Source organism: Callithrix jacchus, chromosome 1, assembly GCF_049354715.1.
Source record: "Callithrix jacchus isolate 240 chromosome 1, calJac240_pri, whole genome shotgun sequence".
NCBI lineage: Eukaryota > Metazoa > Chordata > Mammalia > Primates > Cebidae > Callithrix > Callithrix jacchus.
Window position 1 is genome coordinate 64,028,919 of NC_133502.1, and position 27,112 is coordinate 64,056,030.

At 39.1% G+C, this 27,112-nt stretch overlaps 1 protein-coding gene across 1 annotated transcript; it reads right to left on the reverse strand.

Moving 5' to 3' along the window:
* Positions 1 to 216: 216 nt before the first annotated feature.
* On the reverse strand, positions 217 to 26,242 carry LOC100415409 (serine/threonine-protein kinase Nek5). Its single transcript, XM_035297680.3, is given in 12 exon segments — positions 217 to 572; positions 2,258 to 2,339; positions 2,417 to 2,617; positions 4,852 to 4,906; positions 8,303 to 8,389; positions 10,635 to 10,705; positions 10,791 to 10,874; positions 12,346 to 12,350; positions 12,521 to 12,613; positions 17,209 to 17,305; positions 26,099 to 26,134; positions 26,137 to 26,242. Coding segments are annotated over 12 exon segments (1,128 nt in total). The 5' UTR covers positions 26,224 to 26,242; the 3' UTR covers positions 217 to 342.
* Between the last annotated feature and the right edge of the window lie 870 nt (positions 26,243 to 27,112).

A 27,112-nucleotide genomic window follows, 5' to 3' on the forward strand; every position in this document is an offset into this window, starting at 1 on the left:
GCCCCATAATTATACATACTAACTATGTACCCACAAAATTTTAAGTTAAAAAATTAAAGAAAAGGAATATACCAGCCAGGCACCATGGCTCACCCCTATAACCCCAGCACTTTGGAGGCCAAGGCAGGTGGATCAAGAGATCGAGATCATCCTGGCCAACATGGTGAAACCCCATCTCGACTAAAAACACAAAAATTAGCTGGGAATGGTGGCACATGCCTGTAGTCCCAGCTACTCAGGAGGCTGGGGCAGAAGAATCACTTGAACCCAGGAAGTGGAGGTTACAGTGAGCTGAGATCGCACCACTGCACACCAGCCTGGTGGTAACCTAGCGAAACTGTCTTAATTAAAAAATAAATATAAATAAATAAATATATATATATATATTTTTTTTTTTAAATAGCTTAAAAACACAAAGGAGTGTTTAGAATGACTTACAGATCTGGGCTTCTGCTCTCCAGCTGGTGGTCTCCATTCATTTCTATGCAATATTGCATTCCTTTTAATTGGCACAGATATCCTTGATCTTGGTGGGCACTTTCCCTGGAATCTCACTTTTTGTATTTTGCACTCTTAATTAACCAAAATAAAACGGCTTCAAGTTTTTAAAAATTGTACACCTTTAATACTGATACTTGTAAGAGTATAAACATAAGCTACATTTTTAGCGGGAGACATTTTACACACAGAGAAGTACAGCTGAAAAATTAATATGCATTTTCTTTAAAAGGAAAAAACCATTTTTTCAGAGTCCCTTTGCATACTTCAAGTAATACATGACAGCACCTTTTTTTTTTTTTTTTTTTTTTTTTTCAGAAAAACAGAAATTAATATTAACATTTACAGCAACAATATATATGGGGTAATAGTAAAAGTTATTAAATTCGGTCATTAGAGCTTGGGTTATCAGGCCACTCCGTTCATGCCATGTTGATTGGAATTGATGAGTAGATCTTCTCTCTCTCTCTCTCTCCTTTTTTTTTTTCTGGTTGTTGTTGTTGAAACAGTCTCACTCTGTCACCCAGGCTACAGTGCAGTGGCAGGGTCTCAGCTCACTGCAGCCTCCCAAGTTCATGCCATTCTCATGCCTCAGCCAACTGAGTAGCTGGGATGACAGACATGCACCACCATGTGCAGCTAATTTTTGTATTTTCAGTAGACACGTGGTTTGGCCATGTTGGCCAGACTGGCATCAAACTCCTGGCCTCCAGTGATCTACCCTCCTTGGTCTCCCAAAGTGCTGGGATTAAGGTATGAGTAGATTTTCTAATGTTTGTCTTTATCTCCATCAAAATTTGTTCTTGGGCTGGGCAAGGTGGCTCACACCTGTAATCCCAGCAATTTGGGAGGCCAAGGTGGAAGGACTGTTTGAGCTCAAGAGTTCGAGGCCAGCCTGGGAAACACAGCAAGACCCGACCTCAATAAAAAAATAATTGTTTTTGTTCTCCTATCTTACCTATACTAGAAACATGGACAATATACTGTCCCATATTCTCTACTTATCTATTTTCTGAACATTCTCAATCTAGACTGATATACAATAATGTCAGTCAAATTAAATGGCAAAGAAGCTCATTCGTTTTCTCTTTAACTTTCCTCAATTTTAGCATCTCGATCACAATGGATAACATTTCCCTATCACAGATTTCTTTGAGAGATTTTCTGCTCCTCCTGATATTGTAAGTCTAGACATTCAGTTGCGGCTAAATCCTGGGGCTTTGACTTTCACAGCTTCAAGTGAATTAGTAATTTTCTCTTCCTTAATGCACCCCTCCCCTGACACAGAGCACTTCATCACTTTCACATAGTTTCCCGTTGTTACCAATTAGACCCCAAGATCCTAACTTCAGCTCCAGTGGTCCTTTGCAACAGAATTCTTAATTGCCGGTCTATCCTATTTTAGAAAAATAAGTTTCATCTCATCATCTGTGTCTATCTGTAACCTTCTCCCACTCTATCCCTTTCCTATACAAAAGTTAAGTTTGGGTTCGACCTCTTCAAGCATCTCTCTCAGCATGTCCTCTGCTTCATGAAGGTTTCCTGACTAATGAGAAGGAAGGTGCTAATGTATGAGCTAGATATACAACTTTCAGGCACACTCACTAGCTGCCAGTTGACAAGATGATTTTTCTCCTGCTTATACTGCTTGTATTTTTCAAATGTCCACTTTCCATATGTTTGGTGACATTTCCTTGCATTACTCTGTATGACACATGTGTAATAGATGCTTTTGATTGCACGGCTAAGTCACACTTACTCTGGACCATCTTCCCAGCATGTTGAGAAGCTGGCGCTCCTGCTCTGCATATAAGCATGTGATTGAATTTTTCCTGAATGACCTAAAACCAAACACACGTGTCAAGGACCTACAAATCAAAATCTCTGCCAAAATTCAAACAGCCACCTCAAAACTCACCTCAGGAGTCAAATATTTGGGAATCAGATTCTCTAAAAAGGGCCTTTTCAAAATGGAATTTATGGATGGTCGGTCTTGAGGAGATATTATAAAGAGCTGAGATATCAAGGAATGTAGGTTACGAGAAAACCTTGGAGATACTGGAGCAAAATGTGCTTGACAAATCTTCAGAACCAGCTGCTGTAAGTTGCTAACTTCAAACTGAAAGGACAAGAAGCAATGATACTAAATCAGAGAAAAGTTACTAAAGTAACAAATCTTAAAAGTGTTAAAGTAACAAATATACCAAGAAGCAAAATAATGTTTTTAAATTGCAGAAGCACTAAGCTCCTGGGTAATCCCAGTACTTTGGGAGGCTGAGACAGTAGGATCACTTGAGCCCAGGAGTTCAAGACCAGTCTGGGAAACAGAGTTAGATCTTCTCTCTCCAAATCATGATTTTAAAAAATTTGCTAGGTATGGTGGTATGAGCCTGTGGTCCCAGCTACTTGGGAGGCTGAGGCAGGAGGATTATCTGAGCCCAGGAGATCAAAGCTTCAGTGAGCCATGATCACACCATTGCACTCCAGTCTGGGTAACAGAGTGAGACCCTGTGTCAATAAAAAAAAAACAAAAAATAAAAAAGAAGGACTATGGTCCACCCTAAATTGTTTTCATCAACTAATCTTCCATGAGCAGATATTGCAGTTACTCAATGAAATGCCATGTTACTTAAAACAAGTTTTTTGTTTGTTTGTTTAATTTTGTCTTATTATCAAAATAATGCTTACTCATAACAAAAAACTGGAAGGAATAGGAAGTTCTAAAGTCATGGGAAAATATGTATAATTTTACCATTCAGAGGTATAACTTCTTATCTTTTTTAAAAATGATTTTTATTGTACAAAGTTGGGGTCATACTGATAGGAAATTTTATCTCTTGCTATTTAAAATTAGCATAAACATTTTTCATTTCCTCTAAAATGCTTCATAAACCAGAGACTCTTCTATTGTATATACCCAATAGTTATTTATACATAATAATATTCAACACCATGGTGTAGCAATAAAGGTACACGTTGGCCAGGCACAGTGGCTCACGCCTCTAATCGCAGCATTTTGGAGGCAGAGGCAGGAGGATCACCTGAGGTCAGGAGTTTAAGACCAGCCTGGCCAACATGGTGAAACCCAATCTCTACTAAAAATACAAAAAATTAGCTGAGCATGGTGGTGGGTACCTGTATAATCCCAGCTACTCAGGAGGCTGAGGCAGGAGAATTGCTTGAACCCAGGAGTCAGAAGTTGCAGTGAGCTGAGATCCAGGCTACTGCACTCCAGTCTGGGCCACAGAGTGGGACTCTGTCTCAAAAAAAAAAAAAAAAAAAAAAAAGAGGTACACGTTTTGATCAGACACTAGCTGTGCAACCCTTGACAATAATTAATAATAATAATAATAATAATAATGACAGCTGTGGAGAAAAGAGTTGATGTAGCAGGATATCCTCAGAAAGGTCTGCTTACAAAGTTGGCCTGGGAACTAAGATTTCAGGAGAATTTCCACCATTCCCTGAATGTTAAGAGGGGTTTTCTTTGCCTCAGCTATTTATGCAAACAAAATGGCTTATGCTGAACACCTGCTTTCTTTCCAGGAGTCTGGAAGTTTGATATATGCCAGGTAGAAGGTGCCTATGTGACCAGTCCCCAGTAAAAACCCTGGGCACTGGGTATATCTGATGAGCTTTCTTATAGATCACATTTCACAGGTGTCGTGGGTAACAGCGCTGGAGGATTTGGCACATCCACGTGACCTCTGGGAAAAGACTCTTAAAACCTTGTGCCTGGTTTCCTATAAACTTTGTCCATGTACATTTTCCTTTTGCCGAACATATGTATTCACACATAATTTATTTATTTAATTTTTTTTGAGACGGACTCTCGCTCTGTCATCCAGGCTGGAGTGCAGTGGTGTGATCTCAGTTTACTATAGCCTCCACCTCCTGGGTTCAAGCAATTCTCGTGCCTCAGCCTCCTGACTAGCTAAGAACTGCAGGTGCACGCCAGCATGCCCAGCTAATTTTTGCATTTTTAGTAAAGACGGGGTCTCACCATCATGTTGGCCAGGCTGGTCTCCAACTCCTGACCTCAAGTGATCTGCCTGCCTTGGCCTCCCAAAGTGGTGGGATTACAGGCATGAGCCACCATGTCAAGCCCACGTAATTTATTTTTAATGGAAATATGCTACACATACTATTCTCCAACTCAGACTTTTTACTTTATAATATTGCTTGGACATCCTTCCATGTCAGGACATATAGATCTACCATTATTTTAAGTAGCTCATCCATATAATTTTTAACAATCTAATAAAATCGAACATTAACATTTTTCTCCCAGAAGTTAATTTCTTTTCTACAATTCCAATAATTCAAGATTAGTTTGATGAAGAGCATACTTACAGGATGTTTCAGTGTGCAGAGCTCATATAAGACACAGCCAAGAGACCAAATATCCCTAGAGAAGATCAGAGTTTACAAGCCAAGAAAACATCCATTATTCTTAATAAAAGCTTCTACCCTTACAGTGCCTTAAATTTGTGTTGCTTTACAGTTTTATATAAGTTGACCAGTTTTTACAAATGCTTTCCGATATATCATCAATTCTTATTAGAAGATAATAGGTAAAATAAATAAAAATAAAATTTGTAGTTTGTTGGATTTCTAGTAGAAGAAAGGCACACAAACTTTGCTACAGCCTGGTGGCTTAATATTTAGTTCAGTTTCCTGCTCAAATAAAATGTATCTGATGAAATTTTGAGCAATTTGGAGGCAGGCAGAACTCAACCATGGATTTGTTTTGACTCAAAAGGTAATATTGAGTTGATTTTGAAAGATATGCCCTACTCAAGGCTTTTGACAGAACCAAAGTTATATTATGTAATGAACACAGTATCTGATTCTCGATAGACATTTTAAAAAATGTACTTAAAATATATATTGTGAGCTTTGCTCCTTACAGATTTAGTATTTCATAAATATTTATATGTGATTGGTTTAATTGAGGAGTTATTTTGTAGAACAAAAAGCACAATTAAATCTAAAAGATCAAAAAATGTATAATGAGAAATGTAAATGTCAAAGAGCCAAAGCAAGAAGGAATCATTAAAGTGAGGAGTGAGGTAAATGCCTCCTCTAGCAGCAATGCATCATGCATGTGAGAGAGAGAGAGAGAGAGAGAGAGAGAGAGAGAGAGAGAGAGAGAGAGAGAGAGAGAGAGGGAGACTGACTCTTACACTAAGGGCTTGAGTACAATAGATCGTAAGTACAAGACATGGCAAGATTGGTGGGAAACAAATTTGTGGGGTTTCTTAATAATTTTTTTGTTTTTTCAGAAACAAGGTTTCACTATGTTACTCAGGCTGGTCTCAAACTCTTGAGCTCAACCAATACTCCCTCCTTGGCCTCCCAAAGTGCTGGGAGGCATGAGCCACCTGCACCTGACCCAGGAAACAAACGTCTACTTTCTAGAGCTTCTAGAAACTCACTGACCACTTCACACCACACAGAATTTTGTCTTTTCTAGGGCTTCCACAGAACCAAACTTCTCTTCTGTCCCCAGAGCACCCTCTGCAGCCAGGGTAGAGAATTCATATGCCCCTTAGGGCTCAGGCCAGTACTGCAGCCACCTGGCAGTTGGGAGGGGGCAGTGCAGCCCTGAGACCACTTGGCATGGTGAAGACTGCGGTGAACCAGGGAATGTTTGCTGCTCTAATGGAGCCAGCAGCTACCCACCTGATTATTGCCAGGATCTTTTCATTTTCAGATGCACCAACTCTGCATATTTTAAAGCCTTTCAATATTTATTTTTTTTAATGTAGTGACAAGGTCTCACAATGTTGCCCAGGCTGGTCTTGAACCCCTAGACTCAAGCAATCATTCCCCTCAGTCTCCCAAAGTGCTAGGATTACAGGTGTGAGCCACCACATCCAGCACTATTTACATGTTGATTCAAATTCTTGAAAAGCAGTACAAGGAAACAAAACAATGCACCACAGCACCACGCCCTGCTCTGAACAGCCTACTTTCTGTCCAGCACAGCCTACCCGCATTCCTGCATGACTAACTTGAGGCCAAACTCCTAGGTGCCGGGGGATAGCTCAAAAAAAAAAACCTCTGTTATTTTATTATGCAGATAAATTTTTACTATTCTTTTTGTAATTCTCTACCATCTGAGCTTTGCCTTTCATTTATCTCTTTCAAAGTCCAATAGCCAAACATCTCTTGGGCATTTTCCTAAACAAAAGGACAATTAACCCAAAGGGAACTCAGTCTTCCTTATTGCCAACTTGTTCAATGGCAGCCAGCTTTGAAAAGTTAAAATCTTTCCCTTCTCCTTATAGGAAGCAAAAGTTCTTCACCTTTTCTTGCTGTATACATTAACATTACTGCTGAGGGCGGCGTGTGGTGGCTCATGTCTGCAATCCCAGCGCTTTGAGAGGCAGGCAGATTACCTGAGGTCAGGAATTTGAGACCAGCCTGGGCAATATGGTAAAACCCCATCTCTACTAAAAATACAAAAAATTATCCAGGCATGGTCCTGGTACTTGGGATGCTGAGGCACAAGAATTGCTTGAACCTGGGAGGCAGAGGTCGCAGTGAGCCAAGATTACAGCACTGCACTCCAGCCTGGGTGACAGAGCCAGGCTCCACCTCCAAAAAAAAATAATAATAATAATAATTACTACTGAGAACCAGACTCTGATGTCACACACATAAAAACTAGCTGCGTTTTAAAGCTGGAAGACACCTTAAAGATTACCTAGTCAATATTCTCATTGTTATGAGTTACAGAACTGAGGCCCACAGAGGTCAACTGACTTGGTCAAGTTAGCAACCGAGCCAAGACTAGGATTCGATCAGTCACCAGACCACACTGTGTTCTGCTTCGTCTTCTTCAATCTTGTCTTGCAACAGACTAAACAGTGCTTGAAAGGTATAAACATACAACAAAAAAATGGACATCACAGTGACGGCAATTTTTGATGTTATTTTTTATACCACTTGTATCTTTAAAGGAAGAGAAATGGTTTTCTTCTAAACAACTTCGAAAGCTTCAGGTAACACTGCTCAGAGATAGTCTCTTGGATCCCCATTTTGTGGCAGGCCAGGTCTTACTAACGCAGGCCTCCATCACAACTGTTTCAGTACTGACTGAGTGGTGAAGTTAAACACTGAAAGCTAAAAAAGCCAGTGCCCTGATATCTTCCTTATGGAATGTAACAAAAGCCCATCAAGAGTTTTGCCTAGGTTTTTCCTGGGTCTTAAAGCATGACAAAATAATGAAGCAATTCCAAACAGGACCCATTTAGGATTAAACAAGTTTTATCAGGGGTCTGAAGGAACTCCCCAAACCTCCATGATTTAGCATGAAACAAGATTAAGGGTAATCACCCGAGCACCTAGACCCATTTAGATTAAGTAAACATACTGAGGCTCCAGAAGAAGGTCTTCAGGACTCAGACCTTAGTTATAGATTAAAAGGAGTTAATCACTTATGTCCTTAAATGAATGCACCCTTATACGTAGAAATATAGCTTAAAAGGTGTATAAGCTAGGAAAAACTTTGCAATTTTGAGTTGGTATGGTGATAATTTCTAAACCTCCCTATAACTGGTTACGGAAATAAAAACTCACTTCCTCCCTACTTCATCTGCATCTCATTATGGGGCCACAAGAAACAGCAGCCCAACCCTCAGTTTGGTCCAGGAACAATTTCATACATGAAGAAAATGAAATTACAAAAGTACCATAAGAAAGAGAGAAGAGATTTGAATTTTAGTTTTTGGAATCTTCGTTCAGTGTCATCCATCAGATTTTACTGACACTTTTAAACTGAGAGTCAGCAACTTACGTCTTATTGTTGTGGGGCTTTTTCTGACAGATCTCTGGGGACAGGTAGTAAGGTGTTCCAACACAAGTTCGAGCAAGTTCCATGGAACTAGTAAATTATATTAAATAATAAATTAGCATTTTTTTTAGTGGAGATAAAGTCCTAAGAAAAGTCTTAAGACACAGACATTTAAGAAGAATGAGAACATGGATAACACAAGATTTGGTACATACAAGTGTTAGAAGGAAGAAAAACATGGTACATTGATAAAGTAACAAAATCAGTTGATTTTTAAAATTACAATTCACCTCCCAAAAAAATTACACATTAAAACATATTTTTATGGCTTAAACACTACACAAAGAGATGAAATTGTTATGTTATAAAAATCTCTCTGATGTAAGAGATTGTCTAATTGCAACCTCATGATTTAAAATTTAGAAAATACAAAAATGAATAATGGAAAAAAAGTTACCCAGAATCTTAGCACCCAAAACAACTATTGTTAAACTTCTGATATACTTTTTTCCTGTCTTTTTTCCACCAATATTTTTCATATAACTGTGATCACAATGTAATTAAAATTCAGAATTCCATTTTCTTTATTTAGTATAACAAAGTTATCAAGAAGTTTTCAAAACCATAAATGTTTTTTATGATATATTCAGGTACATGGCCATGCCAAGATTTATTAAATTTAACCATTTTCCAATTATTTAGGCATTTACGTTATTCCAAATGTCAAGCTATTCCCTTGGAACAAATTCCCAGAAATAGAACATTTAAAAATCTCTTAATATATATTGCCACCAAATTGTCTTCCCAACAGGTGCACCAATTTATTCACTAGAAAATGTGTAAATCAAAAATAAAATTCTAAGCTCCCCAAACAACCCATGGACCCTCCCTTTGGCCAAGGACATTTCAAAGTTAACCTGAAAAACTGGTTCAGGCCATGATGGGAAGCAGGGTCTGACATGCCTCATAATTTTCTCCTCCCTTTTGGAATTCAGGCACAGTTGACCAGCATTAACATTAAACAGACCTTAGGCTGGGCACAGTGGCTCATGCCTATAATCCCAGCATTTTGGGAGGCTGAGGCGGGTGGATCACGAGGTCAAGAAATCCAGACCATCCTGGTCAACAAGGTGAAACCCCATCTCTACTAAAAATACAAAAATTAGCTGGGCATGGTGGTGCACGCCTGTAGTCCTAGCTACTCGGGAGGCTGAGGCAGGAGAATTGTTGAACCCAGGAGAAGGAGGTTGCGGTGAGCTGAGATCGTGCCATTGCACTCCAGTCTGGGTAACAACAGCGAAACTCCGTCTCAAAAAAAACAAAACAAAACATTAAACAGACCTTAAGACTGACAAAGCAGACTCTTCGTAGCAATGATACCAAAGTCTAGCCTGACTCTAGCATAATATCACATGACAGAAGGTCTGAAAGAAATAAAAATATTTTACTCCACATCATGTTTCTTTGCCCATATCTTGAAATAGTCCTGCAAAGCTTTCTCTTATGGGGAAAATCTACGTTCTGGAGAAAATCCCCTTCTTTTTCCAAGTCTTTTTCCTGATCCAGGAGAAAATTAACTAAGTGTCTGGCACCCTTTTAAGACTGATAAGAAACATTTATATCTATTCTCTCTGAGGCCTGCTACTTGGAGATTTCATCTGCATAACAAAAACCTTGGTTTCCACAACTCCTTATCTTAACCCACACACTCCCTTCCATTGATTCCAGGTCTCTAGATAAGCTCTTTCAACCAACTATAAATCAGAATAGTTTTTAATCCATCTATGACCTGGAAGCTCCCTCCCATTCCTCCCAGCTGTGAGTTGTCCTGCCTTTCTGGACCAAACCCATGTACATCTTATTGATGTCTTGTGTCTCCCTAAAATGTACAAAACCAAGCTGTAGCCCAGCCACCTTGGGCACATGTTCTTAGGATCTCCTGAGGGCTATGTCACAGGCATGGTCCTGTGGTCACTCGTATTTGGCTCAGAATAAATTTCTTCAAATATTTTACAGAGTTTGACTTTTTTCATTAAGAAGTGTAAACCTGCCTGTTTCACTAAATTCTCACTAGCTTTATGCGTATTAGTCACATCCCATAGTCGATGAACTGGAATCACACTACAGAATATTAGCAACATCATTCTATTATGCCACAATTTATCTTGAGAATTTTAATCGCAAAGTACCATCTGACTGATTTATTGCACTGACATAAAGCTACCTAAAATTATTTGGACAATCAAGATTTTAATATATTCTTAATCCATGATACCTAAAAATACATACTTGGGATATTTTGAATAGAAAAAAAAATTTTTTTCAAAATACTTACTTATTCAGGGCTCTTGCTATACCGAAGTCCCCAAGCTTTGCAACCATTCCATTCTTGCTAAGAAAAATGTTCTGCAAATGGAGAAAATGTCATGTTGTTTGAGGCACTTCAAGAAGAGATCAGAGTTCTCTCTTAGTCTTCTCTCTGAGCTGTTACCTGAGTTTTTATGTCCCTGTGTAATATCTTCCTGTCATGAATATGTTTTAGTTCTAGAGAAATCTGTACAAGCCAACCGAGGATCTATAGAGAGAACACAAAACAAAGCCATTGAATAGCCTGGTAGTCACTGAAATGTCTTCATGATAACATGCAAAAAGAAAGAAAGAAGTTATACACAGACATATACACGCACACACACATAGTGTATGTGTATTTAATAGATACACTTTACAATATTATTATTTTCATTTTACAACTAGAAAAATGAAGGCACAGAAAAGTAATCCAAATAACACTGGTATCAAGTAGAAGCAAGGGAAAGAGGCATGCCATTCATGATTTTCTTCTTTTTTTACTTAACCTTGGGATGCTGATTGCATCAGGAATAGTACACAGCAGCCCTGTTTCCTGATAACCTGGGCACCATTGGTTCTTCCTTTACAGTGAAAGAAGGTAGGGAGAGAAAGAGGAAGAAATGCGGGATCTGTGAGGTTATTAGGAATCGTAATGAAATGTCTATATATCTAATATAAAACCAATAAATATTTTACTTTTAAAGTTTAATTTTATTTCTAAGTCATGATTTTATTTTATCTTTGTTGGCCATGAGCCTCTTTATGAAAATATGTCCTGTGCCTATAGAGATTTATTTAAACTATTCTAAAATTTCACTGGTTCTTTGTCTGCCAAATTATACAGAAAGAGGAAAATAATAGGAATAAAGCTATATTCCAGACATTAATCTTCAGTTGTAATTTTAGTTCATTCCTAACAAAAAGAAAGATAACTAAAAATTTTGTCATGAGAAGCATTTTTATAAAATGTGGCAAAATAATACCTAGATAAGAAAGGAGAGCTTCTATGAATATGGAATTTAATATCTAATACAAATGAGCATACAAAGAATGCTTGATTAATGTTACAGAGATTAGAGATATTGATTCTTTAATCCTTCATGTATTCAAAATATTCAATTTTAAGTGGAAATTATACAGGCATGATGCTCTTACATGCTAAACTAGAACAAAGAAACAAATGGCCAAAGGGAAGATGGCAGGCCTTTCTATGTGCTGCTTGAGGCAATGGCCTTACCATCAATCACACAGGCACTAACTCAGATTCCTCTCCAAACACACAAACCTGTCTCCTTTATGAGTACCACTCCCAAGAAGGTTTCAAGGAGGCTTGGAGAATAGAAGAGAAATATGTTTATGCAAAGAGAAAGTGGGAATTGAAGCCATTATTCTTCATTTTTTGTCTCCCCCTCTTAGTAACCAATGAAACTAAACAGGCATGGCTAAGACAAGCTTCTATCCTCTCTAGCAAAGTGGGATATCTATTTTAAAACAGAGCACCAAATTGTTAAAGAGAAAACAGTGAAGCTATAAATATGTCATATGTTAAATGGCTCAGGAACACTCACATTCAGATTTTTTTTAAACATTAAGTTTTATCTCAGAGGCATCATACATGAGATTGTCCAAATAGACTATCTTTTCTCAAGAAAATCTCACTCTCTAAAAAACAATTCAGTTTCGGTTCAACTGGAAACTTGTTCTGGACAGAATCTACCATGAACATTGATGCACTATTTTATGGTTTGAATTTCTCTACCAAAACACGTGCGTTATATCAACATAGTCTACTACTTATGACATTACACATTTAATTCTCCCCCTGCCACACATACATAAAATTAAAAAGCAAATTCAAAGTTTTAATCTGACCTTCACTGAAGAACACACCCCGTTGTCTACTGATCCTTTTCATGAGATCCCCTCCATCACAATCTTCCATCACAATAAACAGGCTGCCATTCTCTGTAAGAAAAGAAATCATTTGGTGCTGGAAGGATTTCACATATTTATCATCATGTCATGTTCTGGCTGTGGAACCAAGATGGACTGGGTTCTAATCCCACTATGCCATTTCTGTTTCTTAGCTCTGTGACTCTGGGCAAGTCACTTTAATTTCTCTTTGTCTCATTACCTCATCTGTAAAATGGAAATAATAGTATAGAAATTTCTTCTTTGGATTGTTGGAAAGATTAAACGAGTTAATCCATGTCAGATGCTTAAAGCAATGCCTGCACATAATAAGAGTTTAAGAAATGTTGGCTATTTTTATTAATACATTCATTTGAGAGATTAGAAATCTGCTGTAAAAATAGCAGCTGTGACTCTTTCATAACAACCTAGGACGAATTAACAGCCCCTTCTTGAATTTGGGCATAACACCATATTTATATGGCACTTATTCAACTACATTGTTGAATACAATAGAAACTCTTATAACCGACCTCTGCCTAAACCACTCACTAGATTACAGGACATTCTCCATTGTTATTGCCCCATCCAGGTTATCACTAGGCTACAAGGCTCTCTATGTCCAAGTACCTCTGCTCCTACCAATTAAACTGAATCCTACCAAGATCATTGTGTTTTTTCCCAATATGTTTATACCATTTATTCTTGTCATTGTAACATAAACTGATGAAATATGAATAGAAAATGAAAGGTGATTATTTTCCAAAAGCTATGCTGAATATTTTGGAAGACTCGGTAAAAGTGAATAGTTTTAAAAAAAATAGCTATTGACCTAAATGTTGAATGGGATGAATGAAATATAACTGGAAAACTTCTAAAAGGATTGTGGACAGATTATCCACAAACACTTGCTCCATATTAAAGAAAAGAAACAATCCTTTGACAAATGCTTGTAATTTCCTTAGATTTCTTTTCTTTTTTTTCCCAGCCATTTCTACTCAAAGGATGATTATGTCTTCTTATGTTAAAATATGCTTGTATAATTGCTACGGTCTAAATGTCTTTGTCTTCCGCAAATTTATATGTTGAAATTCTAACCCCCATGGCGATGGTATTAGGAGGTGTAGAGCTTTTGGAAGGTGACTAGGTACTTGAACATACTAGAGAGGCCTGTAGTGACTAGTGATAACCTGGAGCCTCATGAATGGAATGATGTCCAAGGAGACCCTCTCCCCTTCCACGATGTGAAGACACAAAGAGACAAACCATCAATGAACCAGAAAGTGAATCCTCACCAGACACTGAATCTACCTGCAACTTGATGTTGCACTTCCCAGCCTCCAGAACCGTGAGAAACAAATTTCTGTTGTTTATAAGCCACTCAGTTTATGGCATTTTTGTTATAGCTGCTGGAATAGATGAAAACAGACGATTTTCTGCTTTAACCAGCTTTTTCATTAGCCAACCAACCACCAGCTGGGATCTTGTTAAAAAAGAACTTCTACTAACTTGTTTGTCCACACTTCATTCTTTTGTACCCAAAACAGTAGTTAGCACATCAAAGAGGCCGAAATGTCTGTTGAGTGGATTAAAAACACACACACACACACACACACACACACACATACAAAACGTATGCCACAAAGTCAGGCTTATAAGCAATTGTTAATCTTTTTAACATTTTCCTCTGTAGTATCCACTAAATGCCAGAATCTCTTGCCAAATATCTATCTTTTGCTATCCTACTCTTTAAAACCTAAACCAACTTTTCCCTGGATATCAAGAACCTGGCAGCGTCAACCCCTGGCTGCTTCTGATTTGCAAAACATGCAGCTTCTTTCACATATTTCAATTTTTCCGCGTCTCTTCTTTAAGACACAGATCCATTCATTTATTAACAAACTTCTATTGAGGACATGCAAAAACAAGGAATGCTGTGTAGGAATAAAAAGCAAAGAAGCCATCCATCCTACTGTTAAGGAGGCGAAGTCTAGCTGGGGCTCCCTCAGCACTGGGTGAGGATTGCTGTGAAGTCTGCAGGCTGGAGGGTGAGGAGAAAGTGCATGCAAGTCAGACTGGAGATCCAGGAAGGGTTCTAAGAAGATGCTTCCTGATATGCCCTAATATCTAGAGATCAGTTATTTTCAGGAATGTGTTCATTTTAGGAGAACTGATGTTTCTTATCACTGAAGCTCAGTCATTAAAAGTCTGCCACAGCAATGAAGGGATGGCAATTTCAAAACCATGAAAGAATCAGAATAATAAGACAGAAGAGAAAGGATTTCATCTCATTTCCTTTCATCAACCTCCAGCTCACTCAATCTTACACTGGCTTTTGGTGAAAGAAACTGACTGACACTCAAGGATTGTCATGACTAAGCCATCTTAAAGAAACTACTGGCTCAGCCCGTAATCCCAGCACTTTGGGAGGCCAAGGCGGGTGGATCACTTGAAGTCAGGAATTTGACACCAGCCTGGCCAACACAGTGAAACCCCCATCTCTACTAAAAATACAAAAATTAACCAGGCGAGGTGGCGTGCACCTGTAATCCCAGCTATTTAGGAGGCTAAGGCAGGAGAACTACTTGAACCTGGGTGGTGGAGGTGCAAGATTGCACCACTGCACTCCAGTGTGGGCCTCTCAAAAAGAAGAAAAATAAAAAGAAAAAAACCAGTTATGTCAATTAGCATTATCTGGCTGTAAAATAAGTATTTTACCCATTAGCCACTGGTAATTTTATATTTATTGGAAGTATCTGGAAAAATCATTTATCCTCTCAAATTTTCCATCTGCTTAAAAAGTAAGCACCGAAGGAGGGAATAAAAGGTATAACAAATAATTCTTCTTCTCAAGAAACTTCCAATCTCATTGAGGGATTGGAACATAATATTAACATAATAATACAGTGCACTATAAATGCCATGTGAATGTATGATAAGGCCAGTAAGAGTTTAGAGGGGTTCAGAGCATAGGTGAGAGAGATCACTTTAAATTTATGAGGTGGGATGTGTTTACTCCTAAAGTATAGTATTTGATTAAAAAAAAAAAAAAGGATACCCCAGAAAGAGAAAGAAAGTGCAAGGTCCACTATAGGACAGTAGTTTCCGGACCTGTAAAGCTCATGTATCATTGACCTCTCAAAACAACTGAGGGTACCAAATAACCATTTTTTTTTTTGAGACAGAGTCTCGCTCTGCTGTCCAGGCTGGAGTCAGTGGTGTCATCTCTGCTCACTGTGATCTCCACCTCCCAGGTTTAAATGATTCTCCTGCCTCAGCCTCCCAAGTATCTGGGACTACAGGCATGCTCCACCATGCCTGGCTAATTTTTGTATTTTTAGTAGATATGGGGTTTCACCATATTGGCCAGGCTATTCTCAAACTCCTGACCTCATGATCCACCCACCTTGGCCTCCCAAAGTGCTGGGATTACAGGTGTAAGCCACCACGCCTGGCTAACCTTTTTATTTGTCAAGTTCCAACATTTATTAAACAATAAAATATAATTCATTCTAAAATGCATATTAAAAAAAATCAAAGGCCTGGCACAGTGGCTCTTGCCTATAATCCTAGCTTTTACCCCACTGATGATGCTTGAAGATACTGAGGTTAACACTGCTGCTCCAAGAACTACTAACCACTCTTAAAACAGCCCCATGCTGGGGGCTGGGTTGGGAATGACCCCTCATAAAACTGTCAGTACATACAGCCCTGTCACGTCTTAAGACATACCTGACATACTGTATATTTTTTTATTGTCTATCTCTTCCCAGTAGAATATAAACTTCATGAAAACAGGGATTTTCATCTTTGTTCACTGCTATATTCCTGACACCTAGAACAATGTCTGGCATATAGTAAGCACTCAGTAAGTATCAGTTCAGTGAAGGAATGCTGTCTGACAAATGCCCCTTCATATATTATTTATTTTTATCACTAGAGTGATGGTAGAGGTGAACTGTATTCGGGTGTACAGAGAAAGAGAATTCCTTCCCTGAAGTTCTCCCCCTCTATGAGGCAGTGTACCAAGCTATGATGTGTGGCTGTTTGCTGGCTCTCTGCAAGAGGATTACACAGCCCCAGTTGCCTAAGAATCTGCAGGATTTCATGTAAGCAGAGTATCCCTCAACACACACCTGCATGCACACCCACATGCACACACATACACACACACACACACACACACACACCAGCAGGGCTTTGAGAGCGATAGTGTGGTGGGCTCTGCGTCTTCCTCTCTTGCTTATGAGAATAGCTAACTCCCTATCTGAGCTGCTCCTTCAGCCTGGACCCCAGACTCCAGACCCTTGCCCACCATAGCTAGCATGTGATGTAAATGAGAAACAGGTGTGTATTACTGTTAGTTACTATCTGGGGTTGTTACTACAGCAAAGAATCTAATCAACTGTCATTAACTTTTTGGGAGAGTGAGAATTAAGGATAGGAGGAAAACAAGAAAACATAAGAAAGCTGTCTATAAAAACTTGAGAGGAAATAACGAGGATGTCTCAAACTCCATATTGAGTAAATGGGGAAATGACACATTTACAAAAATTAATTTATACATAGTCCTTAGGAACAAATCTTTTTACATATGTCCACATGCCTATGCTTTATAAAAATACTTAAAGAATATCGGAAAATCAAACCTTGAAATGAATTGAAGAAGGCTACAATGTTGGGATGTTTCATCTTGGCCAGAAGAATGACTTCTTTCTTTGAAGCTTCTTTTTCTTGTATGGGCATCTAAATTACATTAAGAGACAGAGTAGTCTATAGAGGTAACTTGGTTTCAAGAACATGCTTTCTGCTAATTTCCATCTAAAATTCTCTAGAATGTCACTGGTTTTTTAATGTCACTTTGAAAATAATCTTTCAAAGGCAGGAAAGATTTCTAGAATTAGCAGAGTACCCTATATCTAATCAATGGGTTGTCAACAATCATCATCAAGAAAATAAATACTTCCGGTGAAGTTTTGCTATATTAAAAGTTGGACTGATGGTACTGTGTTCATTATCTAGCCATATGGAGGAAAGGTATTTTAATATCTGTCTTTCAGGAGCAAAGGAATTCTTTATAAAAATGCAACATTCCAGGAGTAATCACTGATGAGAAGAAACAAATGAAATCTACAATAAGAAAACGTGTCATATGCCAGATATTTATATATCTTATGCCTGTTTTTATACAGAAATCAGGCCAGTAAAATTTTGTATTAAGATGACTACATTTTTCAATTTCAAATAGAAATTGTCTTGTGTGGCTTCGCTTTAGATGTATCTAGCTGTTCTTTCTTGTTCTACTTCTCATCTATAGACAATACTTTTCAAGGGGTGTGGTGCCAGTGCCAGTGGTCACGCCTCATTTCTACTTTTTCTTTCTCACTCTTGATGCTTTGCTGACTTGTCATTTCTACCCTGACTTCCAGCCCCTGACTGCCCCACCTTTCTGGTGTCCATGGGGCCTCCACCCATTAGAGGTCTTCAACATTGGCCAAATTTCACATTCTCATTTAGACTTAAGAATTTTTTTAAAATTAATGTTCTCAATTCTAGCTTCACTGCATCCCAGCTGAAGGATCCTTCAGTAAGTTCCTTAACCTCTCTAAGCTCAGTGTTTCCTGCCCCAATTTAAATTGTATAGTCAGTACATAGGCGTTTCAAAACGAAACAGCTGGATAGATTTAGCAACTTAAAAAATTCCTAACTACTATTTATTCAAAAGAATATTATAAACAAAATTAAAAGGCAAACTAATGGTTAGGCAACAATATTTGTAACACATATGACAAAGATTTTATATTTATAATAATATATAAATTGATGGCAAATAATTTTTTAAAAGGTAAACACCCCAATAGAAAAATGGCAAAGTACAAGAACAGTCAACTCGAAAAAAACAAGAGAAATAAAAATGACTAATAGAAAAAATATTCAACCTCATGCAGTCATCAAAGAAATAAAAACGAAAACAAAATTTGGCCAGGTGTGGTAGCTCATGCCTGTAATCCCAACACTTTGGGAAGCCAAATGAGGCACACAGATCACTTGAGGCCAGGAGTTCAAGACCAGCCTGGCCAACATGGTAAAAACCCCATCTCTACTAAAAATACAAAAAAGTAGCCAGGCATGGTGGCACACACCTGTGGTCCCAGCTACTCGGGAGGTTGGCGCAGGAGAATCAGAATCTCTTGAACCTGGGAGGTGGAGGCTGCAGTAAGCCAAAATCATGCCACTGCACTCCAGCATCTCAAAAAAAAAAAAAAAAGAAATAAAAACTAAAACAAAATGTAATGTAGTATTTCATGTATGAAATTGGCAAAGATGAGAAGAATGTCAATAGCCACTATTGGCCAGAAAGTAGCAAAATGGACACTCACTCATTACTGGTAAAACTACACAAATTGATAAAATCTTTCCGGGAAAGCAATTTTACAATACATAATATGAACCTTTAAAATGTTCATTTTTTCGGGGGGTCTGTATCCTGCTGAAGAAATGTTCCTTTTTTTAAGACAAGGTCTTGCTCTACCACCCAGGGTGGAGTGCTCAGGCACGATCTTAGCTCACTGCTACCTCCACCCGTTGAGCTCAAGTGATCCTCCCACTTCACCCTCCTGAGTAGGTGGGATGACAGGCAAGCACCACCATACCCGGCTAATTTTTTGTATTTTTAGTAGAGAAGGGTCTCGCCATGTTGCCCAGCCTGGTTTCGAACCCCTGGCCTCAAGTGATCCAGCTGCCTCAACCTCAAGTGCTGGGATTACAGGCATGAGTGAAATGTTTCTATTTTTGACTTACTAATTCTTCTAGAAACTTATTCAAAGAAGATAATAAAAAGTGTACAGAAGCATTCTCATACAAAAGCCTTTGTTATAGTGTTTTATTGCTAGTTTTTAAGTTACTCTAATAATGCATACTTGTTTTAAGTCAAATAGAAGTGAATAAGGTAAAAGTGAAACTTCCTTCTTTCTTTCTCATCTAGCCCATAGATGAAAGTCCATAGGTGGTAACCTTACTCTGAATGGCAAAAATGCAATTACTTTTGCAACAACCTAAGACTATATTCCCTAGGGACAACTATTGTTAATAGTTAGAGCTTTTTATTTCATGCATACATAGGTAAGTATATATACATAGTATTGTTTAATAAAAATGAATCATACTTTACATATTAAATGTTATTGAATCATAACCAAGAAAAACAACCAAACAATGTAATTATCTGAAAATAGAAAAACAGTTAAAAAAATTACAGGTGTTGTTTTGCTGACTTTTTTTTTTTTTTTTAAGACAGAGTTCTGTTATGCTGTCTAAGCTGGATTTGAACTCCTGGGGTCAAGGGATCCTCCCCACTCTTCCTCTGGAATAGTTGGGACTACGGGCACTTGCATGCCCAGCTAAATTATGGTAGTTTTAACCTGCTACCATGCTATGCAGTCATTAAAAATCAAGGGAGGCAATGCGTTAGTGTGGAAAGATCTGAGAAAGACTTAGATGGATCTGCTGATGACTGTGCATCCTGGAGCTAACTGCTTAACCTCTTTAGCCTCGGCCCTTTCACTTGTACAGTGAGAGTAATGAGAGCTATCTTTTAGGGTGCTTGTGAGGATTACATTGAGTTAAATGTATGAAACACCCAGGATGGTGTGACATATACTGGACACCCTGTAGGGTGGTCCCTTTATCATTAGTGTGAACATTTACTATCATTATAAGACAACATTTATTATATAAAAACATTGACATGAGGAAATATTCACGATATATTGCTAATGTAAAATACTATCGCAAAAAAGTATATCTGGGCAGGATGTGGTGGCTCACACCTATAATCCCAGTGCTTTGGGAGGCCAAGGTGGGAGGATCATGAGGTCAGGAGTTTGAGACCAGCCTGGCCAACATATTGAAACCCTGTCTCTAGTAAAATACAAAAATTAGCCAGTCATGGTGGTGTACACCTGTAGTCCTACTCTGGAGGCTGAGGCAGGAGAATCATTTGAACCTGAGAGGCAGGGGTTGCAGTGGGCTGAGATCACATCAGTGCACTCCAGCCTGTGTGACAGAGCACACTCCATCTCAGAAAAAAAAGAGTATATCCACCATGACATCAATCACTCTAATAACTTATAAAGTATACTTACACATTATAAATGGTCTACAGAGAAATTCAGGAAAATGTTCATAGTGATTAAGAAAGAGGTTATATGCTATTTTTATTTTTCTCTGGTCTTTGGTTGTTTTCAAAATTTCTACAATGAACATTTTTATTTTCATAATAAAGGAGAGATAAAACACTTTAATTTGAGCCCAGAAGAAAAAGAACATGCTTGATAATGGTAGGATGATGAGAGAAAATATTATCTTTTTGGTACCTGTAAGAAGATAACCAATTTAGTTCTTGGGTCTAGTGTAGGGAGTAGGGAGGCATTAGAGAAAAGAAGTGCACACTTAGTTAGATAAGAAGTAATGGAAAACTTCATGAATACATAGAAAGAAAGAAGTAATAAATGTTACTATTGTGACACAGATGTTATTGGCAAATTTGATAACACAGATATGGAAAAACAAGAATAATGAGGGCTAACATAAGATTCTACTTATTTATGGCATGGTGAGAAGAGTAGTTCATGAGGAAAGTTATTTAAAAAGTTGGTGCTCTATTAGAAAAATATAGTCAATTTTTTATTATACTAAAGAATGGGAGAGATGCTATGAAATGAAGTAATGTGTATTTTTATGGAGAGTCACCTCTCAAATATTTTCTCTTTACATGGAATTAAAATGGGTTTACAATTCCTAAGTATATACCAGCTTCAAAGTAGAGCAAGAGGGCCTGAAAGCATCTGTCCAGTGAATCATCTATCCAATAAGAATTTACTGAATACCTACTGCACCAAGCATTAGCATTAGGTGCCGTGTGGAATACCAGAACGAATCGCACATGGCCTCTGCCCTCACAGAGCATGTTCCAGCTAAATAACGAGGAGAAGGCATAAAATAAACAGCCAAAGCATGTCCAGAAAGAAAGCAGTCAGGACTCTAACAGAGGTTCCAATAAAAAGTTATGAAGGTTTACAGAGAAGGAGAAATTCTTGAGAGTGGGAGGATTCTCGAGATAATGGTGAAGCTCAGCCTTGAACAAGCGGGATCTTGATGCTAGGAGATCCGCAGGAAGGGACCTTGGGAGAAGCAGCCCTGTAAGCAAATTCAGAGGCTGGAGTGTGGGGAAAAAAAAAAGTAGAGTATGTGATGGGAGCCGTAATTTTGGAGCAAATCAGAGAGGCTCTCAAACTTCTCTGAAGAATGAAACAACATAAAAGCACAAGGCAGGCCAGGCACAGTGGCCCCTAACTGTAATCCCAGTACTTTGGGAGGCCAAAGCAGGAGGATCACTTGAGGCCAGCCTAGGCAACATAGCAAGATCCTGTCTCTAAAAAAAATTAAAAATCGGCTGGGTGTGGTAGCGCATGCCTGGAGTCCTAGCTACTCAGGAGGCTGAGGCAGGAGGATGGCTTGTTCAAGGTTACAGTGAGCTACGATGATGCCACTGCACTCCTGCCTGGACCACAGAATGAAACTCTGTCTCAAAAAAATGTACAAGGCAAATGCCACTTTCTTTCTCAATAATAACAATCTGGTGTGTCTCTTCTCTTTGTACACATATGAACATATTTGTAGGTATACAGATACATGGAGAATATATTTTTTAAAAGATTCTATCGTCCTATACTTACTATTTTCTCAAACACTGCAAACATTAAAATTTTCCCATGTCAACGCTTCACCTACGACATGACTTCTAACAGCCACTTAGTTTTTTATAAATCACTTAACAAATTACCTACTGTTGGACATGTGTTTTCTAGCTGTTAATGGGGTTTTCCTTTGAATAAACTCCCAATTTCTTAGTTTTCTAATGAGCTTCAAATTTTTCTGTGATGACTTCATATACAGATTTTATCTTTTTATTGATTTGATAAAAGGCTAACACCATTAAGTCAATACCTGGGCACCTTTTCAGTTTTCTTTTAATTTATTTATAGTGTTTGTTTTGACATACAAATGTTTTCTAATTTATGTAGTCAAACCTAGGCAACTCTTCCTCTACAGCCTCAGTCCCAGTGAAGGTTTAGGGGCATGGCTGGGGCATTATCAAAATTGGGCTGGAGCTATGAGAAAGTGACTGAAGGATCCAAGTGACCCAAGGCATCCACAAAAGGACTGAAACAACTTCAAGGAAGAGAAAGAGTCAACAGTATTCGGCAAATGACTGAATGCGGAGAGGGAATAAGCTCACAAATGACGCCAAGGTGTTGAACCTGGCTACCATAAACACATTGTTGACATCACAGCGCAGCAGTAGGATGTGAAGTGGGTCTGCTTACAACAATGAAGAATCGCTAGTAATACTTGTTTTGGGGTGCAATTGTGATACCTAGCCTCCAAGGTGGTCTCAATGATTGTCATCCTAAGTTCTTGACGCACAGGATCTCCACGGTAAATGTTTATTCTTTAAGCCACTAAGTTTGGAGTAGTATGCTACACAGCAATAGATTACTAACACAGACATTACCTAAAATTATCTAGCTGGCAGAAGAAATGCAGAACTAGGGCAATGAAAGATGTCAGGTACAGAGACTTAAGAGTGATCTGCTTAGTTGTAAACACTGAAGTGGGGCAGTTTAGGTGACAATGTACAGAAAGAGAAGGTCAGGAAAGGACATATGGTTGGAGACATACAGAGGCTGAAGAAAGAGATAAGCCTGAGGAAGAGCAGTCAGGTAAACAAAAGAGAGTGGGCAGAATAATGTCAGGGAAGGAAGGTATGGCGAGCCACTAGAATAAGAGGACATTATTATGAACATGCCATGGATTCACAAAAAGATGGACAGGGCACAGTGGTTCATGCCTGTAATCCTAGCACTTTGGGAGGCCAAGGCAGGCAGATCACAAGGTCAAGAAATCAAGACCATCTGGCCAACATGATGAAACCACGTCTCTACTAAAAATACAGAAATTAGCTGGACATGGTGGCGCGCACCTATAGTTCCAGCTACTCAGGAGGATGAGGCAGGAGAATCCCTTGGACCAGGGAGGCAGAGGTTGTAGTGAGCCGCCGAGATTGTGCCACTGAACTCAAGCCTGCCACAGAGTGACACTCCATCTCAAAAAAAAAAAAAAAAAAAATTAGACCTATTTTGGGAAATAAATCATTATCCCTGGAAGCCAGTCATATACCCATGAGCTTTAAGTTTGGGTAGGATTTCTTGCAATTTTTTTGTGTGGTAAAATAAAATTTATATCATTTTAACCATTTTTAAGTGCACAATTCAATGGCATTAAGTATATTCACATGGTGTAACTTGGGTAGTCCATTTTGCACACACTCTGTATGGAACCTTTTATGTGACTGTCATTTATAAATTCTCTAGAATCTAACCAACAAGACTTGCCTTAAAATTAATTCTAAAAACAATTTATTTGTTATATAACAATATATTTTGAAATGAACATATCACTAGACAGGGTGACATAAACACTAAGGTGGGGTTAGCAAAAACGATTAATTTTTAATTAGCTATATTTATTTTCCAAAATCATTAGACAAAAAGTTACATGTGATTTTCCTCTGTTCATTCAGTGCACTCAGTAAATTTGTTTAGCACCTATTACGTGTCAGGAACTGTTCTGCATACTGAGGAAGACAATAAACAAGTGAATAATTAAGACAGCAAAGTAATTGCAGAGCATTATACATGCTAGTAAGAAAATAAACCAGGCCAGCAGCAGTGGCTCACACCTTTAATCCCAGCACTTTGGGAGGCCAAGGCGGGCAGATCACATGAGCTTAGGAGTTCAAGACCAGCCTGAGCAACATGGTGAAACCCCATCTCTACTAAAAATACAAAAAATTAGCCAGGCAAGGTGGCATGCACCTGCAGTCCCAGTGACTCAGGAAGCTAAGGTGGGAGAATTGCTTGAATCCTGGAGGTGGAGGTTGCAGTGAGCAGAGATCATGCTACTGTACTCCAGCCTGGGTGACAGACAGAGATTCTGTCTGAAAAAAAAGAAAAAAAAAATGGAGAGGGCCGTGCGCAGTGGCTCAAACCTATAATCCCAGCACTTTGGGAGGCCGAGGCGGGTGGATCACGAGGTCAAGAGATCGAGACCATCCTGGTCAACATGGTGAAACCTCATCTCTACTAAAAATACAAAAAAATTAGCTTGGCATAGTGGCGCGTGCCTGTAATCCCTCTACTCAGGAGGCTGAGGCAGGAGAATTGCCTGAACCCAGGAGTCGGAGGTTGCGGTGAGCCGAGATCAGGCCATTGCACTCCAGCCTGGGTAATGAGAGGGAAACTCCGCCTCAAAAAAAAAAAAAAAAAAAAAAAAAGGGCAGGGCACGGTGGCTCAAGCCTGTAATCCCAGCACTTTGGGAGGCCGAGGCAGGTGGGTCATGAGGTCAACAGATCGAGACCATCCTGGTCAACATGGTGAAACCCCATCTCTACTAAAAATTACAAAAAATTAGCTGGGCACAGTGGCACATGCCTGTAATCCCAGCTACTCAAGAGGCTGAGGCAGGAGAATTGCCTGAACCCAGGGGGCGGAGGTTGCGGTGAGCCAAGATCGCGCCATTGCACTCCAGCCCAGGTAACAAGAGTGAAACTCCGTCTCAAAAAAAAAAAAAGAAGAAGAAGAAGAAAGAAAAGGAAAGAAAAAGAAAAAAACCAGGGTAGTGTGATAAGGTGATGAGGTGTGACTGTGGCTGGGGGGCTACCCTAGCTAGGATGTTTGCAGAAAATCCCTTGTAGAGGACCTGAATAAGGAGAGAGGAAGTGCACCAGAGAAGTCAGGGCAACAGAGGAGGGTGGCATCTCACAAGGCCTTGCAAGGCACCCTAAGGAGGGTCACAGGAGCCACAGAGATGTGATCTGATTTTCTATTTTAATTTCAAAAAATTTTTTGGGATAGGGTTGGTGTCTTGCTATGTTGCCCAGGCTATGTCAAACTCTTGGCTTCACACAATCCTCCCACCTTGACCGTCCAAAGTGCTGGAATTACAGGGTGAGCCACTACATCCAGCCTCTTTTTAAAAATAAGATCATTGGGATTACAGAGGTCAAGAGATCGAGACCATCCTGGTCAACATGGTGAAACCCTATCTCTACTAAAACTACAAAAAATTAGCTGGGCGTGGTGGTGCATGCCTGTAATCCCAGCTACTCAGGAGGCTGAGGCAGGAGAATTGCTTGAACCCAGGAGGCGGAGGTTGCGGTGAGCCGAAATCGCGCCATTGCACTCCAGCCTGGGTAACAAGAGCGAAACTCCATCTCCAAAAAATAAATAAATAAATAAAAATAAGATCATTGGTTGCTGTTTGGACAATGGACTTAGGAGGCTGACTTAACAAAAATCAATTATGGCTTAAAATTTGTAATTATAAAAAGATACAAACTCCCTGTTTATATTGGATTAAAAGCTAGCTCAATATCCCACTGAAAATTGACAGATATTTGAACTTCTTAACGTTACCTTTTCAAAATTGATCTCTTTTATGACACAAAGGGAAATCGCTTGCTATCCGATTTGCCTTTAGCTAAGTATGCTTTCCCGAAGGCACCTTCCCCGATGGCCTTAATCACATCGTACTTATCCATGGTCTCGGATGGGCTGAGGTTCCTGGAATTACAGTAATATATCACGCATGTCTCATAAGACTAACAAAGTCAGAAAATTGATGACTAAAGTGTTAAAGAACTCGCTTTGCTAAAACTTTCCTCCCAGCCTTGCCAAGACAGAGAAATAACTTACCTTGTGGCCACAGGTAACAACCGAAATGAGACAGTTTCTCGGTCAGACATGGGTCATAGCTCAGCTTTGATACACTTATGCCCTGTGTCCTTGGCTAAGTCACTTAACCTAGCAAAACCTCACTTTCCTAATTTCTAAAATGGAATAACAACACCTGTTCTGCAAGTTTGTTCTGAGAATAAAAGATACTATACACCCGGTATGTCCTTAAACTTAGGAACTTTTACAGTCCAGCGTTTCTTAGTGGGAACGTACTGCCCCCTAGGGGCAATTTGGGAAATATTATGAGGGTGGGAAGGCTGTTTCCCCCAGAGATGCAGGGGCATGGGGTTGCCAGGTGGATGGGGCCTGAGATGCTAGGATTCTGCCATTCGAGAGACAGTCCGCACAATAAAGGATTACCCCGCAGCCCCACCACCTTGGAGAGTCTTCCCGTAATTCATGTGCGTGGAAAAATCTGTTTGTAATTATCTGCGGCTAGAACCAAACTCTATTTTACATGGAAATGCTAAGTATTTTTGCACAGCTTTAATGACCACTGATTTTTTTTTTTCTAGGAATGAAACTACATGTAAATCAAGGCTTGACTGCACTTTGGTTTGGAGGTTTACCAAGAACTGTTCACCATTTGGGAAAATCACGTCCTCCGCCGGCCACGCTGTTCCTGGTCCTGGAGACCTAACAATCTGCCTTTGCTGCCCTCGGGTTCCGGCGACTGTCCAGGCGCCACTACTG